This window comes from Molothrus aeneus, chromosome 1 (genome assembly GCF_037042795.1).
Source record: "Molothrus aeneus isolate 106 chromosome 1, BPBGC_Maene_1.0, whole genome shotgun sequence".
Taxonomy (NCBI): Eukaryota; Metazoa; Chordata; class Aves; order Passeriformes; family Icteridae; genus Molothrus; species Molothrus aeneus.
The window spans coordinates 9,060,850-9,077,311 of NC_089646.1; the positions used below are offsets into that span (position 1 = coordinate 9,060,850).

The 16,462-nt window shown below is 41.4% G+C and overlaps 1 protein-coding gene across 1 annotated transcript; it reads left to right on the plus strand.

The window, feature by feature from the left end:
• The first annotated feature begins 744 nt into the window (after nucleotides 1–744).
• On the plus strand, nucleotides 745–16,162 carry NOM1 (nucleolar protein with MIF4G domain 1). Its single transcript, XM_066558030.1, is given in 12 exon segments — nucleotides 745–769; nucleotides 772–1,739; nucleotides 3,122–3,246; nucleotides 4,175–4,370; nucleotides 6,576–6,899; nucleotides 7,360–7,470; nucleotides 8,267–8,434; nucleotides 9,034–9,155; nucleotides 12,809–12,941; nucleotides 13,304–13,435; nucleotides 14,147–14,256; nucleotides 15,127–16,162. Coding segments are annotated over 12 exon segments (2,592 nt in total). The 3' UTR covers nucleotides 15,305–16,162.
• Nucleotides 16,163–16,462: the final 300 nt, after the last annotated feature.

The following is a 16,462-nucleotide window of genomic DNA, read 5'->3' on the forward strand; positions in this document are numbered from 1 at the left end:
ATAAATGTTGGAGTCAGGAAATAAACTTCCTTTTTCTTCACCTTGAGAGCAGTGGTGTGTGCACTTGTGTTGTTTTGTGTCCTATAGTGACAGGAGCCTTGTGATCACAGCCAGGGCTGTGATGGACAAATTGCTCCAGTCCCTGGTATAAGAGGGACAAGCCTTGCACTTTCTTTCTGGAGCATGTCTATAAACGGGCAACAAAGCTGGTGAAGGGTCTGTAACATAAATCCTACAAGCAGTGGCTGAAAGGAGCTGGGGTTGTTTAGCCTGGAGAAAAGGAGGTTTAGGAGCGACCTTACCACTCTCTACACCACCTGAAAGGAGGCTGTAGCCAGGTGGGGGTCGGGACCTTCTCCCAGGTAACATGTGATAGGACGAGGGGACACAGCCTCAAACTGCACCAGAGGATGTTTAGGTTGGATATTAGGAGAAATTTCTTCACAGAAAGGGTGACTGGAATGGACTGCCCAGGGACGTGGTGGAGTCCCGGTGTCTGGAGGTTCTTAAGCACTATACTTAATGCCACGGTCTAGTTGCCGTGATGATGTTCGGTCATAGGTTGGACTCGATGATCTCACTGGTCTTTTCCGACCTAATTTATTCTGTGATTCTGTGATTCTTAAATACATACACACAAACGAGGGGATCCCTACCGACCGAGCGCCTCTGAAGCGGCACTCCAGGGTCCCGTCCCCTCAGAGCCGCGGCCGCCCGCGCCCAGCAGGGGGCGCTGTGCCCGGCATGGCGGCCGCGCGCCGGAAGCGGCAGCCCGGCCCCTCTCCAAGATGGCGGCGCCCAGGCGCGGTGTGGCTGCGGGAAGGATGAAGCGGGGGGCGGCCGCCCGCGCCCGCCGCGGCGGGAAACTGGACCGGCTGCGGCAGGCGGTGCAGGACTACGTGCAGGCGGCCGGCGGCCAGCCGCCGCTGGCTCTGCTCAAAGATTCGGAGAAGTACAACCGCAGGAGCCGCCGGGAAGCCAGGAAGGAGAAGCGCAGACTAAAGCGGAGCCGCCGCCGCCGACTCCAACGCGGGGAGCTGGTGGAGGCTCCCACCGCCCCGGCCAAGTCCCCCGCAGCCAAGCCCGCTCCAGTCAAGCCGGCCCCGGCCAAGCCCGCTTCGGCCAAGCCCACTCCGGCCAAGCCGGCTCCTGCCGCCCGTCCCGGAGCCCTGGCTTCGCCCGCCGCTGGGAAGCAGCGGCCCAGGCCGGTGTCGGCACCGGCACCGACAGCCCTTGAGGCCCCCTCCGCCGCCGCAGCCACCTCGGCACGAAAACGGGCCCTGCTGGAAGCCAACGAGGAGGAGGAGAAGGAGATCCGGCGGCTGGAGCGGCAGCTGGGGCTCGGGAAGCGTCGCAAGAAGCAGGAGGGGCCCGCGAACGAGCGGCTGCCGCAGAGCTTCCTGCGGGACGGGCTGGGATACGTGCTGGGGGCGCTGGGCACACGGGCCGGGCTCAGCCAGCTCTGCGAGAGCAGCGACGACGAGACCGAGCAGCAGGACACCGAGCCCGGGCCGCGGCAGCGCCCGCCGGGGAAGGAGGAGGATGGTGAGGACGAGGAGGATGGCGTCGACGAGGAAGATGGTGAGGGCGAGGAGGATGGTGAGGACGCCTCAGAGCCCTCCGAGGCGGATGATGTGGAAGGACATTGCGAGAGCGAGAGCTCATCTCCCGAGGACGGCGGGGTCCCAGAGGCCAGCGAGCCCTCGAGCGAGGAGGAGGAGGAGGAGGAGGAGGCAGAGGTAGGATGTTCGCCTCAGAGAGCACAGACCTGCTTCCCAAAGCACATCCTGCAACCTGAACAGAGAGCAGGGTTGCATCGCCGCTGTTAAGCCCAGGTGTTCGCTGTCCGCTCGGGCCACGTGGAGCGTTGTCCTGGTTCTAAACAGTCGGATCCAGCGACACTGTTGACTCGAGGGGTCTGCCAGGTCCTGGAGACACTTGTTAGACGTGGAGGGAGAGTTCCCGAGTTGTGGGGGTCCCAGTTGCCGGGGTACCAGTCGTGGGTTTCTCTGGGTCTGGATTGAAGCACTTGAGACAGTAGTTCATGTTCAGACTCAAGTGTTTATTATTTCTTATCAGTAAAGCAGTCTTATTACTGTGAGTTGGGCAGCTTTTCATTAGAAGGCACAAAATGGCTAACAACCTCTTGTTCCAAGGTCTTTTAAGACTAAACTATCCAATTCAGAACTGACACCTGGATTATTTTCCCTTTTAACCCAATAACTGATCCCACAGAGCTGCAATGGGGACTTTTCTGCCCAATTACAAAATGCCACCCAAACCCAAGAAAAAGAAGGAAGAAGCAGCATGGAGAAGAAACCCAGGACAACACCCTGTGCCCTCCATCTTGCTTCCATCCACAACATACTAAAAATCCCAAAACCTCAATTTCTCACCAAGTGATGCACCTACTCTACTCCCTATAATCTATTTCACACTTTTGTGGATTCCGGTCTATCTTGAAGTCCGGGAAACTTTCTCCATGAGTGAGGGTCAAAGTCAGTGCTTCCCTGGGGGTCAGGGCACCCCAGAGCAGACAGAGAAATATTCCCAGTGCCCTGGGTTTCCACACTGAGTCAGGCTGGTGGCAGATAATACCCTACAGCACAAGGGATGTGGGAGCTGTGTGAGAAATCTGCAAATAAAAGGAGCTGCCCTGGCATTAGAGTGTAGGAATATGATCAAGGCCTTCTGCAGAGAGACCTTGTGTTGAAATCAGCGGTGGTTACACACTGAAATGTTACTTTCTGAACGATCTTAGAGGTTCTGCCAGTATTAGGTCTTGTTGAATGGGTGGAGGAGAGGAGGTCACACAGGGCATTTAGCTTTCATGGGCCTAAATAAAACTTGAGTAAAACCAAGATTTAAGATGCCAGGTTTTAATGACCATAACTTAAAGAAATTTAGAGAAAAGGGGCTTTGCTGTTGTCAAGTTTGTCATAAAGGGTTATTTTTCACCTGCTTCTTTTCTTCATGTTGTTCCTTTGGTGTTGATTATTAGATGGTAAGATATATCCTTAACTAAAAGTTTGGCACTTTAATCTTAAATAGAAATGTATATTTGTGTTCAAGTGTTTAAGATAGTGGTCTCATTGATACCTTGTTTTGTTTTCCCCCTAAGAGTGATAATCACGGTGCTACAAAGTATGTTCCTCCTCAAATAAGGAAAGCACAGGAGACACTTGATGACAAGAAAAGAGAAGAATTGGGAAGACTGAAGAAAATGGTGAATGGCCTCATTAATAGGTAGTGTAATGAGGAAAGTCATTAATCTTTCTGGATCAATGTGACAATGCTCATCATTCAAGCCCTGGTGGCAGGGATGTGACTTTTCTCTTCACAAACTGATTTTAAGTTGGCAATCATGTCTGCTATTGTTAAGAATAATTATCTTTATTGGTATAAATTCTTCAAAGTTAGTCATTATAGATGTTGAAACATCTAGAAAATAAATTTAAGATTGGGCTGGATTCCACACAGCAGTTCCCTGCAAGTGCTAGCTGTAATTCACTAAGTGTCAGTTGGAGTATGCTTATTTAAAAAAACTCAGAAGAAAACAGGTTTTAGTTTGTTTTGGGTTTATTTTAATAAATTAAATTTCTCTAACACTACATCTGAAGAGGAGCAACCCTTCCTAGGTTAAAGTACTGCAGAATAGAAAAAGTAATTAACATTAATTTCAGTTTTAGAGTTTTTTTAAATCAGAAATATATTGGCAGTTATCATCTGTTACCTGTAAAACATAGACTAGAATTTGTTCAGTCATTTGAAATTTGATATACCATATACATTAAAGTATTAATTATTTTCATACTTAATTTCTTCAAAGACCTGATGTGCCACAGTTAAAACTGCTAAAACCAGTCTCTTTTTGTAATAAATCTGTTCAGTGTGACAGTCAGCAGATTGACAGTGGTTTGTAAATACTGTTGCTAACACGTTTTTACATGTATTTTTTTAAACTACACTAGAATTAAATGTACTATACTTTTTTAGTTTAGTAAACACAGAAAAATACAAACATTTCCTTCCACTCATCTTACCAATCTTCAATCTTTTCTTCTGAAGTCAAACCAGTTTCTGTAAAAAGAATAGCTGTTTGTTGGGTGAACTCAAAATTGTGGAATCATGTAAGGAGCAGAAAGAGTGAACATTGGATTTTGTTTCTCCACAGGCTGAGTGAACCAAATTTGTCCTCCATCAGTGGACAGATGGAAGAGCTCTACATGGCCAACAGCAGAAAGGACATGAATGACACTCTGACAGACATTCTCATGAGTGCCTGTGTTACTGCAGTTGCCATGCCTGCAAGACTCCTGATGGAGCACGTCCTTCTGGTCAGCATCCTTCATCATAATGTAGGAATTGAGGTAATTCTTCTGCTGGGGACAAATTTTGTGTAGTAATGCATATTGTAGAGTGTTCTCCTTGACATTTTGTTTAAATTGCCTTGTAATTTTTGACTGTGTGGCACTGACAAGCATCTTTATTTGAGTTTCATCAGTATTTTGTGGTTTATTTGCAAGGCTTCCACAAGGAAAGGGTCTTAGTCCATTGCTTTATCTGATTTTATCTCCTCCATGAGTTACCACTAGTCAGTTATAAACCCATCATTTTTTTCATCACAATCTTTCTGCAACCAGTAGAAAAGTTTCTAACTTTCAAAGTTTCTAACCTTCAGTTTCTCTTCCCTTTAGTTACACTGATCTGTTTCTGTTCTCATGGATACATGAGGGTATTGTTTTTGAGCTGTGTATATCCAGATAAGTGTTGCAAATGCAGGAATTCTTTTACAATGGTGGATAAACTTCTTTCCTAAGCAAATCATGCAAATCATCAGTGGAATTAAGTAGTTATAACATGGAATATTAAAAACTTCAAAAAGCGTGGCAATTTTTGGAGGGGATTTTGTTTTGTGTTTTTAAACCTGATGAATGAGGTAAAATCCCTCTTGCCCAAGGTGATGCTGAAGCTCCTGATGTCAAAGAGAATATTTTAGCTAATTTTAGTGAGATGTCTGTCAGGAAAAAAAGTTGTTTCAGCAGGGTATTCCTATTAGAGTACTCTTTTTTCTTCCCCCCACATCTCAATGCAAAAGGTATATTAATGCAAATTTTTTAATTTGTCATACTGTGGCCTGAATGCTGGCTTTGATACCATATTAAATATCAGATGGATGCAATTAAAGCAACTTTCTCTATGTAGCCTTGGCATTAAACTTTTATTTTGTCCCTCTTTGCTGCTTGAAAGGCAGTTCTGACTGAAAATACAATGTTTCTGTAAAATAAATGTACAATATGCATTACATGAAAGTGTGACAGTACAGCTGCACTGAAGATTAGGTTGAGCAATGCAGAAGTTGCCCTGTGTTTATAAATTTGTGCAGCCATTGCATAGTTAACACCCCAGCTGGGTCAGGGCTTGTAATGCAGGTCAGTACTGCTGCTGGGACTCCTGGTTTTCTTAAGATCAGCAGATTTTAGCACAACAATAATGGGTGAAGGTCTTACTTAGTAGCAATGTATTCATTACCTCCCTGTGTTTTAGAGCCTGTAGGCTTTCTAATCCCAGCCTTTAGCATCAGTTCTCTCTTCAGAAATAAATATATTCCAAAATTTCTTTTCCCAGCTGTACCACGGACAAACATCTAAAAATTATCCCCACTTCAAAAGCAGCTGCACCTTATGCTCAGCAACTGTGAAAACTTGGTATTTTGGGGTTTTTTTCACAATATTAGTTTTTATCCTTCTCTTAAGGAGTTTGTTCTGGAATGCCACACTCAGGAATGTGTTTGCTTTTTGACATGCAGCTTTTCCTGGATGAATGGCTAGCAGTAACAGCATGCTAATCTGACAGCTGGAAAGATGCTAATATGTGTCCATGAATATTATGTAAATAAATGCTGGTGTGTGACTGTGGTCACAAGGGTTTTCAGGATGAAGAAGAGACGAGAATGTTGAGTCCATGATCAGAAGGCTTGATTTATTATTTTATGATATATGTTACATTAAGACTATACTAAAAAGCAATCGAAAGGAAAAGTTTCTTCAGCAGCTAGCTAAGCTAAGAATAGAAAAGAATGAATAACAAAGATCTGTGTCTCAGACAGAGCAAGAGCCAGCTCTGCCATGAGTGGTCAAGAAATCCAAACACCCACAGGAGACCAATCACCTGTTGCATTCCACAGCAGCAGATAACCATTGTTTACTTTGGTTGCTGAACTGCAGCTTGTCACAAGGAAAAATCCTAAGAAAGGATTTTTCATGAAAGATGTCTGCGACACTGGTGTATGTGTACAGTAGGTTCATAATATTTGTTTTTCTTGCACAGGCTTTAAAAGGCAACTGGATGTCAAATGTGAGGTGTAAATAACATAGACTTCTACAAAAATGTCTCACCACTTAAATATTTGTGTATGTAAATGTAGAATATCCCTATTGGTTGAAAGGAGCAACAGTATTTCTTTAAAATTAATAGTGGCAGTGACCCAAAAATGAGTTTTACAGATGTCTGTAAAATCTACTTAGAGTTAACTGCTGGATCTTTTTTTTTCCCCTTAATGGAATTGTTGCCAGGTCGGTGCTCACTTTTTGGAAGCTGTGGTGAAGAAATTTGATGAACTCTGTAAAAGTGATGCTGAAGGGAAGGAATGTGAAAATCTGCTTGCCTTGATTGCTCATCTGTATAACTTCCATGTGGTTCATTGCCTGCTGATCTTTGATATTCTGAAAAAGCTTGTTAGCACTTTCACTGAAAAAGAGATTGAGCTGATTTTGTTTCTTCTGAAAAATGTGGGCTTTTCCTTAAGAAAAGATGATGCATTGGCTTTGAAAGAACTGATCACTGAAGCCCAGAGGAAAGCAAGCACAGCAGAGAAGAAATTCCAGGATCAAACAAGGGTATGTGTTTGTTCTAAAGATTTCATATTCTCAGCAGCCTGTAATAAGTACTTGGATACATAGTTTAATTTACAGAAACGTTTTCTGCTACATTCTATTCTGATTCTAAATTACCATTAGCCTGACATTCTTCTTGTTTGTCTTTCTGCATTAGTTCTTAGGACACAGGTTCCAAAATGCTCATGATGGATGGGACAGGACTGGTTTGTCTCTTATGCAATGGACAGTTTTTCTGTTTCATGATACTTTATACACTTCAAAAAATAGGTGTTTAGCAGATGAAGCTTGTACACAAATTACTGTAACAGGGATAAAAGCAAACATGTTCTATTTAAATTTTGGTGTATATTGGCAGCTGAGCTGCTTATTCTCCCAGAATAGTAATTTCAAAGTACACTCTTGTACTTTATTTAATAAACCCACAGCTTAGAATTGACAGAACCAATTCTTTTCCCCACAGGTTCGGTTCATGCTGGAGACCATGCTGGCACTTAGGAACAATGACATGAGGAAGATCCCTGGCTACGATCCTGAGCCAGTTGAAAGACTCCGCAAATTGCAGAGAGCTCTGGTGAGAACTTGCTTGGCTGGTGTAGCCTTGTTATTCTTAATGCAAGAGTAATTATTTGTATTGGATTTCAGCTTTCTTGGGGATTTTTTGTTGGTGTGTTTTTTGGAGTTTTTTTTGACAGAATGGGCACTTTGTTTAGAACAACCCAGTATAAAAGGGATGAAAGTAATTTATCAGTGGAGGATGTGCATATCAGGTTAAGAGGCCAGGCAAAAACAAGCTAGGTAACCTAGTTCTGTAGGATTTCCTCTCTTAAATTTTTACAGTCCTTCTGATGCACTTCTAGACTCTGTTGTTGAAAATTCTTATTTTGTTCAGAGTTTAAAATTTTTGCCATTAGAGCTGTACAACACATAAGGCAGTTTGTTGTGTCATTTTATGTAGTCACAAATGTTCAAAAGGGAAATTGTGACCAGATTGTAGGATGCTGCAATGTCAGCATCCTCTTAATTCTAATCAAACTTTGTGATTGAAAGATTTCTACTTTTTAGATTAGTATATCTTTTTTCAAATAAAAAACCCAAGAGCTTCTACATGTAGATTTATGTAACTTTATGCATTTAATAAAATATATCATATGGGAAACCTGTAAATTCTGTTCAGGTTGCTGATTGAAACAAAGGTTAGGGAGGAACCATGGGAAGACCTTTATGAAGATATGAATTTATATGTTTAAAGTTTTTGTTTAAAAACAATTTTAAGTAATCAAAGTATTTGTTGTGGTCTGTAAGAAGAGAGAAAAAATGTTTCAAATAAAAGCTCCTGTGTTGGTTTTTATTTTGTTTTGTTATTCAAGGTTCACAGCAGTGGTTCAGGTAAAGACACCCAGCTCCGCGTGTCCCTGGAGTCTCTCCTCAGCGCTGACCAGGTCGGTCGCTGGTGGATCGTGGGCTCATCCTGGAGTGGAGCACCAATGATCAGTGATACCAAAAGCCAGGCTCAGCAAAAGCTGCACATAGGAAAGGTAAATCCAAATTAAAAGTCTAAGTGTTTGTGATCTCTTGAAGATTTGTCAGGAAGTTCATTTCAGAGCCCACCAAAAAACCTTCACATGCTCTTGTAAGATCAAGCTTTTGGACTGTAAATTCTACTCTCTGTTTTTTTTAAAACATTGTACTCATGTGCTTCATAAGAGCTGTTACTACAAATATGGTATAGCTTGTTTTTTCTTATCCTGTGGAATTGCTGAGGTGAAAGAAAAGACTTGATTCACTTGATTCAGCAGTGGATTTGCTAGTAGGAATTCTGACAGGTTGTGGTGTCTATCTGTGGCATATATCCAAGCTGATTCCAAAAGTAATGTGATGAGATGGTCATGGTGAATTACTTATGTTAAAGAAGCATGTCTTAAAATTAATTGGCACAATTAAAGTAGATTAAAATGTATTTCCATAGTTGAAAAAGCTTCTGATGATATCTGTGCCTCTGGACAAAAGCTCGGGACCTTTGGACTGGTGATTCATGATTTACTGGAGAGCTTCACTGGTGGTGTTATTTAAGGCTGTACAGAAATAGCTTTTTTAAGGCAAACAGAAATAAAATAGCATATAACTTTATTTTCAGGTGAGTTCAAAAATAATGGAGCTTGCTCGTAAGCTGAGAATGAACACTGATATCAGGAGAAGTATTTTTTGTGTCTTGATGACGAGTGAAGACTTCATGGATGCCTTTGAAAAACTTCTGAGGTAAGTACAGAAATCAGCTCAGAACTAAGAACAGGTTGTAAATGCAGCATTTCTGGTCTGGGCTTAAGAGCATTCAGATGATAATGCAATTAAAAGAAGTGCATAGCTAGGTATCCACATAGGGTAAAAGGGCAGGAGAAGGAACCAGAGCCCTGGTGTCAGGATTTATGGGGGCAGGCAGAACTGACTGGCAGTCAGAGGAATGGAATATCCACTGTTGTTGTTGCTCCTGGCTGTAACTGTGATTTGCAGCATCTTCTGATGTGAGGAGCCTGTGTCTTTTTGCATTGGAGCTGTGTATCCCAGCAGAGTGGATGGAAGGCTGCTGCAGGCTTGTTTCCTCACAGAGGCAGACCAGAAGCCCTTGCAGATCATATTTTGGGTTTTTTGCTGGATTGCTGTAATTTCTGTGCTACTGCCACTTCTTTGACTTCTTGCCACCTTGTTAAGCCATCTCTGCCCATGCTTGCCTGACCTGATAGTGTTCTATCACTTTCACTACCCTCTTGCAGAATTTATTAGCTTTGGGTTTGCTTCACATGAAAACCAGTTCCCTTACCCCTTGACAAGCAGCTCTTCAGAAGAAGATGTGATCAGGGAAGAGCTCAAGCTAAGCTATTCCTTGTGTTTGTCAGAATATTATTTGTAAGTCTGTAGGAACTGGGAGGGGAGAGATCAGGTCTGAACTTTTCTGTCTCAGCCTTGTAACTCAAGGGTATTGTCTTACCAGGATGGCATGCAATTATTGAATTTGCTTACCAAACCAAAACAGACTTTGTAATAAAGTCAACTAATATTTGATTAAATGCCACTTTTGCAAAACACAGCTTGGACTTGAGACTGTGATGGAGTCATTCCAATATCTTAATATGGCCTGTTCAATTAAAAGAAATTAGCTGCTGCTGCAGCACTTGCCAAGACCTGGCAGCTCAATTTGCAAATTGGACTTGACTCTCATCTCTGCTATTTAGGCTAGTACACAAATCTGAATACATACAGGCTTGGCAGAAAATCTCTCTGCAGGCTGCCTGGTGTGTGTTGGTGCTGATGTTTATACAGCAAACTCAAAGAGAGGAATTCTTAAATCTGCCCTCATCTGGCAGAGTATAATGGAAAGTACACATAATTGTCAGTGAAGGAATTAGCTTCAGTGTGAACATGTGTTCCAGAGTGTATGGGAATTTGTATTTGTATGTTTGATGTCTCATGAGGAAGAGCATAAAAATAAATATTTTAACTGCTCTTGTTGATTCATCTGCTGCTAGTTCTGTGGCAGAGTTGAGGTGTGGTTAAAGGACAATTTAAACTACTTGAAATTCAGGCTATAGTTTTTCTAGTCCCTTTCCTCCTTTCTGCAGATGAAAGTATTAGTTTGGAGCCAGAACAGCTCCCTGAAGTGGCTCAGTGATTGCAGAGGTGTCAGTGAAGAGGGCTGGGAACATCACTGGTGACAAAGAGGAGAGAGTGAGACTGGATGCTGTTCATCAGCTGAAAGGCCATACCTTCTTCACAAACCACAGTTTCACTCAGGAGAGAGAATGAATGCTGCTTAAGTTTGATGGAGAGGCAATTTTTGAAGTTATTTTGTAGAAGAATAAAGAATTTGAGAAACTTCACATCTCAGAAAATACTGAGCCACTCATGAAAGGCTTAGCTATCCTATTGGAGTGAGATGTGTAATTCAAGATAACTTTGTGTCAGCAAGTTTTTCCTTACAAAATTATTCTCCATTTCTTGCTAAATACTACCAAATTGAGTGTATCTGCTAATATAATTTGAACTGACTTAAAAGGGGATTCAAGTGTTGCTATTTTTGATCTGAAGACAATGACAGTCTTGGGCTTCAGCTGATGATAACTAACCTACTTGGAGGCAGGCTTCTGCTGGTGACAAACTGCTTCAAAGGCAGTTATCCCATTTACAGCAGGATCAAGATACACAAGTCCATGTAACTCAAGAATAATTGAATCATTGAGGTGGTTTCACATTCTTTATCAAAGAATATCAGGCTTATGAAATCTACTCAGGTTTATGGTGAAGCTCAGCAGTGAAAGACAGTCCAGACTCTTAAATTTTAGATGTTTAGGAGTTCTAGCTCTGTGAAGAAGTGAAGGTAGGAAGAAGATTGAATATCCAAGTGTTGTCACTTGGTTACAGCTCTGGCAACATAAATAAGCAAGTCATGATAGGAGTGATGAGGAACAAGTAAAAGGAGAGTGTGCCAAACTAGTGATTGCAGTGTAACTTCCCAAGTCATCTATTAAATACAAATCTGATGGCTGAAAACCTGTATATTTACAAAAAAACCCTTTTGTTGCTCTGAAATCAGATGGAAGTTGGCTGATGGGAGAGCAGGTAGGTTATGACACAGACACAGCACTCCCAGTACTGACCCCTTTTGGAAGAGCAGACTTCTCAATTTTTACTGCTCATTAGCCTAGAAATCATCCCAGATTTTCCTACTGTAAAATTTAAACTCTAGGGAGTTTGGGCTCAGCAGCAGTGTTTTCTCTGTTAATCTGAGGTATCTGTGGTCACAAGCAATGCAGATATGTGGAGGTGTGTACAAAGGAGGGATATTGGCATCAAGTAATGACCAACTACCCTACAGACACTGAGGCAACTTCCAGTGGAGTCAAACTTGGTTAGCAAGTACTCTTGAGTTGTAAAAAGGCCCTGTGAAACTTGAACTTGAAGCAATGAGAAGAATTTTGTTTGATATTTTTCAGATTCTAGTACGATGCATTTTTCATTTGAATTGGTTTTAATGCTGCCAAGCATTTGGCAGCATTAAGGAAGTTAAATCACAGACCAGGTGCATTGTGAGTTAGTCACCATTCCATGCCAGAGTGTCTCAGCCCTCTTTTATACTGGTCAGCTGTTGGAGTGGGAAGGCTGCTCAGTCCTTGGCCTTCATGCTGAAGAAGCCAAGATAAGATAGGTACAGATAGATAGATATTCTTTTCTCCAGGCTTTTTTTTTTTAAGGTGCTTTGTAATTAATGTATCCTGAGTGATACCCAGAGATTAAAATATTCATATCACCAAAGAAAAACATCTAAGAAATCTAAGAATATTTTCTTATCCCTACTAAGTACCACAGAAGTCAAGGGCCCTGGAAATGTTTCTCCAAATAGGCTTGCACTGATCCAAAGGCTGGTTTTCATCCCATGACCATAAGTACAAGCATGAGATGATCACAATGGGACCCTACAGTTCTTGTTTCACTCTTTAGCCTTTCTTTCACAGTTTAACCCTTGTAGTGGTACCTGTGGGTGCAGTGCTACTGCTGGAACCTCTCTTCTGTTCGTGGAGTGCTGCAAACATGGAGTGGGATACCTTTCCTTCCCTGGGCAATGATAATACTTTTATCATTCCACTTCTGTTTCTTGAGGTCTTACTTTTGCATCTCCTCCTTTAACACCCATAATGCTTCAGCATTTCCACAGAGCCATACCAGGATACTTGTTTAGCCAACAAGTTGGAGTCCATTAGGAGTTTTAAAGACTTGATAGGTACTTTGTAACAAGTAAAATTTAATGTGATGTTTGGAAAGGTTTTAAAGTATTACTCTCAGATGTTGACTGTAGCTCTTACTTTGTGTCAACAAGTTTTTCCTTACAAAATGATTCTCAATTTCTTGCTAAATTTTAGGCTTGGACTGAAAGATCAGCAGGAGAGAGAAATAGTTCATGTCATCCTTTACTGCTGCTTACAGGAGAAGACATTCAACCCCTTCTATGCATTTTTGGCTAACAAGTTTTGTGGACATGAAAGACGATTTCAGGTAAAGACAAATCTGTTGCTTCATTGGTTTTGTGTCATGACTGTGGTTAGGAAGAGATTTACTGAATAGCTGAGAATGGGTGCATGCCTGTTAGGATCTTGATCCCAAGGAAAAATTCTGCTGGTATGGCTAAGCATTCAGTAAGGCATACTCATGGTCAGATCTGAATAGGAAATGAAATGCTGAATGTTTTATTTCTTCTGTTTTATGCATTTTAAAATAATTGGAAGAGTCTGATCAAGCATTTCTGTTAATTAAAGAAGGGCTTATAAAGAATACAAGGTCAAAAGGTTTGTTATGTTGTTACTCAATTAAACAGCCACTTGATTTGTAGGATTATTTTTTTTACCTTTGACCCCTAGGTGACATTTCAGTTTAGTATTTGGGACAAAATCAGAGACTTAGAAAATCTGTCAGCTGCTGCCATCTCCAACTTGGTTTCACTGCTGGCTCACTTAATAAGATCAAAATCACTGCCACTTTCAGTTCTCAAGGTTGGTATGTTTTCTTTTCAAATCCTTCTGTGTTTTCCCTTGCATTTGCTAGTTCTATGGAAGGCATATTTTCTCTGTTACTTATCTGGTACTTTAGCTGATTATGCTAGGACAAACTTGTTTTAAAATTACCAAATTGTTCCAATTGATTATGGTAATGCTGTCATTCGGGGAAGGGAACCTCTGGTGACCCAGGCATAGAGAAAGTCTACATTTCTTTATTTAGAGCAGTTGTGAGATTATTTCCTTTAGCATATCCAGAGTTGGAGCTGAGGCCCCTTCATTAGCAGGCTTTGCCAGTGGTTTTTGTGCTATGGTTTTTAGCTGATGTTGTTTTTATTAGACAAGAAAGTGCTGAGTAGATTTCTTGGATTTCAGAATGGGTAGTCCACAGAATTCCATTAGAAGAGTAACTGGAATGTATTAAACAGGCAATTAAATGGATTGTGCCAGGTACTTACAAAGTATTTATCTAATTGAGAAAGGACATCTGGTATTCTGGTACCAGGAGCCTTCTATTCCTTAGAAGGTTCTTTTCTTTCATTATTGATTTGCTTTTGGAGGCAGCCTTCTCAGGTAATTATTCTGTGCTAAACTCAAGGCTCAGTATATGCAGAGGCCAGTTGGTGTGCTTAAAGTTCTTCATTTAGGAGAGAAGACCAGCTGTTTGAAATACTTTAGTTAATCTAATTGTCCCTCTCTGTCTGCCAGGTCATTGAATTCAGTGAACTGGACAAACCCAAAGTCCGTTTCTTGCGACAGGTATTAAGCACACTGTTAACCAAAGCAGATGAGGAAGAAATTACTGACATTTTTATGAGGTAAGTGATCACTGGCATTTCCAGAGAAACCTTGTTGAGTAGTAATTAAGAAGATAAGAAGTTTGCCTATTTTGTCTGGAATTGCACTGTGGCTCTTCCACAGGACATCTGTCCTCCATCCCTTAAAATGTGAGCTCTTCCTGGCTGAGTGGGGCCAGTGTGTCATATGTGTGTGTTGGTACAGGCTCTGATAGAGATGCAACTGTGTCATGCAAAATAAGGCTTCCAGATATTCAATGTATCATCTTGGTCATTGGATTTTCATGAGCAGAGCTCTGTAATTCCCTGTTTCCCTTATTGCTGTACCACCTGTGTGCAGTGGGATTCACTGCCAGCTGTCATTGCTAGGATGTATCTTAAAAAGGAAAAAGAAGGTGATACTAAAGAGGCAAATGTTTGGGGTATTTTTAATGGGTTTGTTATCAGTGTTCTCTGAAAAATCTGATTTCTGATATGAGACAGGGTAGCCTGGAGAGGCTGGGAAATTTCCATCCTTAGGGATGCTTAGGACTTGAGTGGATAAGATTTGCAATATCACATAAAGTTTGAAAAAATCAGGTGGTGATGTTTCAGCTGTCGTGCAGCAACACAAGGAAGCTTGAACATGGAGTTTACCTTGTTCTTTGCTGTAATGTAATTGTTTACATAAAGCAAGCCTTGGGCTGCAATATTCCATTTTATTGTTGAGGCCAGTTGTATGTCTAGTGTTTAGGCTGCTTGCCAAACCAAGGTAGACTTGGTAATTTGAAAGCTTCTTCAATAAAACTTCTTTACTAGGTTGGATTTTTTTCCGCAGCTCTATTTGAAGAAGATGATAAACTTCTGAAATGGGAGAAGACTAAATGATGTTTTTGATCTGTATCTTTACAGGATATCTGACAACCCCAAACTGCAAATGCTGCGGGAAGGCTTGAAACTCTTCCTCACCCACTTCTTACTGAAACATGCCCAAGCCCAAAAGAGTGCTGAAGAAGCTAGCTTGTTAAAAAAGAGAGTGGAACTAGCAACCAAGGCTTTAGAGGCAAAAGAACCCAAATTAAAGCTATAGTTATATTTTTTCTAATAAAACATACAGAAAAACCAAGCTGGGGTCTTTCAGACCTAAATAATTGAGAATGAGGAGAGCTGTTTTACTCTAAAGGATCAATTTTCTATGTGTAAACAGTTGCTTCACTCTATGTGCTTGTTAGAGGTTTCATTGAAGGGGATACAAGACCTTTTTGAAGAAAGAGAAAATGTAGTTTTGTCATGTCCCTTTTTGGGACAAGTGCTTCGTATTGGTGGCTGGTATCTGGAGAGGGTGAATTTCTCTTCTGTGATACTTTGTCAGCAGTGGTGTTCTGCATTGCATATTCTAGCCTTTCATTTAAAGTAATAGAAGAAGCAGCCTAACTAAAGGCTTTTGATAAGGAGCCCTGGTACTCACCTGAAGAATGGGGCCACTAGATGGCACAAGCACTGGTGAGTCTGTTGGGGAAGAAATCGACTTTTTTCCTAAAGTGTTGGAAGTTATTTTCTAATTCTGTGAATTGATTCCCTGACTGTGGTTCAGGAAAAGATCTTCAGTTGGATTCAAAGCTGTAGCAAAGCAACTTGAAGATCTGTCTTTGCCCAATTATATTGGGTTTAGAGATCACAGCATAACTTTATGGCTTTTTTAGCCTGTTTTTCACAGCTTTAGAATTGGAGTTGCCAAATCACTTGTGTTAATCAGATTTTTCTAGACATAAACAGTATCATCAATATGAGTCTTAAGAAGATAATACCTCCCTTTAAGAGTTTGCTCACATTTTTCATTTGGATGCTTAAAAAAAATAGGGACATTTCTTTCTGTAACACTCTATAAATGGTTTGTTTCTTTTGTCACCTTACCACTACACATTAAACTGCCATTTTTCTAAATGCATTGGTGTTTGTGTTAGCTTTACTCTGGCTGGCCTGCTAGGAAGGGAATGACCTTAAATTGGGTGGAGAAGGGAAGTATTTTCTTGTCTGGAATGTGCTTCTGTGATCTACCTGTGTTGGAGTTGTCAGCCCTGTTTCTGTAGCCGAACTTGTCTCTGATGTCCATTGGGCCATTTACTTTTGGTGCCTCCCAATTTGCCTGTGATACCAACTGATCTTTCCCTGTTGGCAAAATTTATTTTTTAATCAAGTTGTTAAATGTAGTATATTCTGCTTATTCAGGTGTACTGTTTCCAGGTGC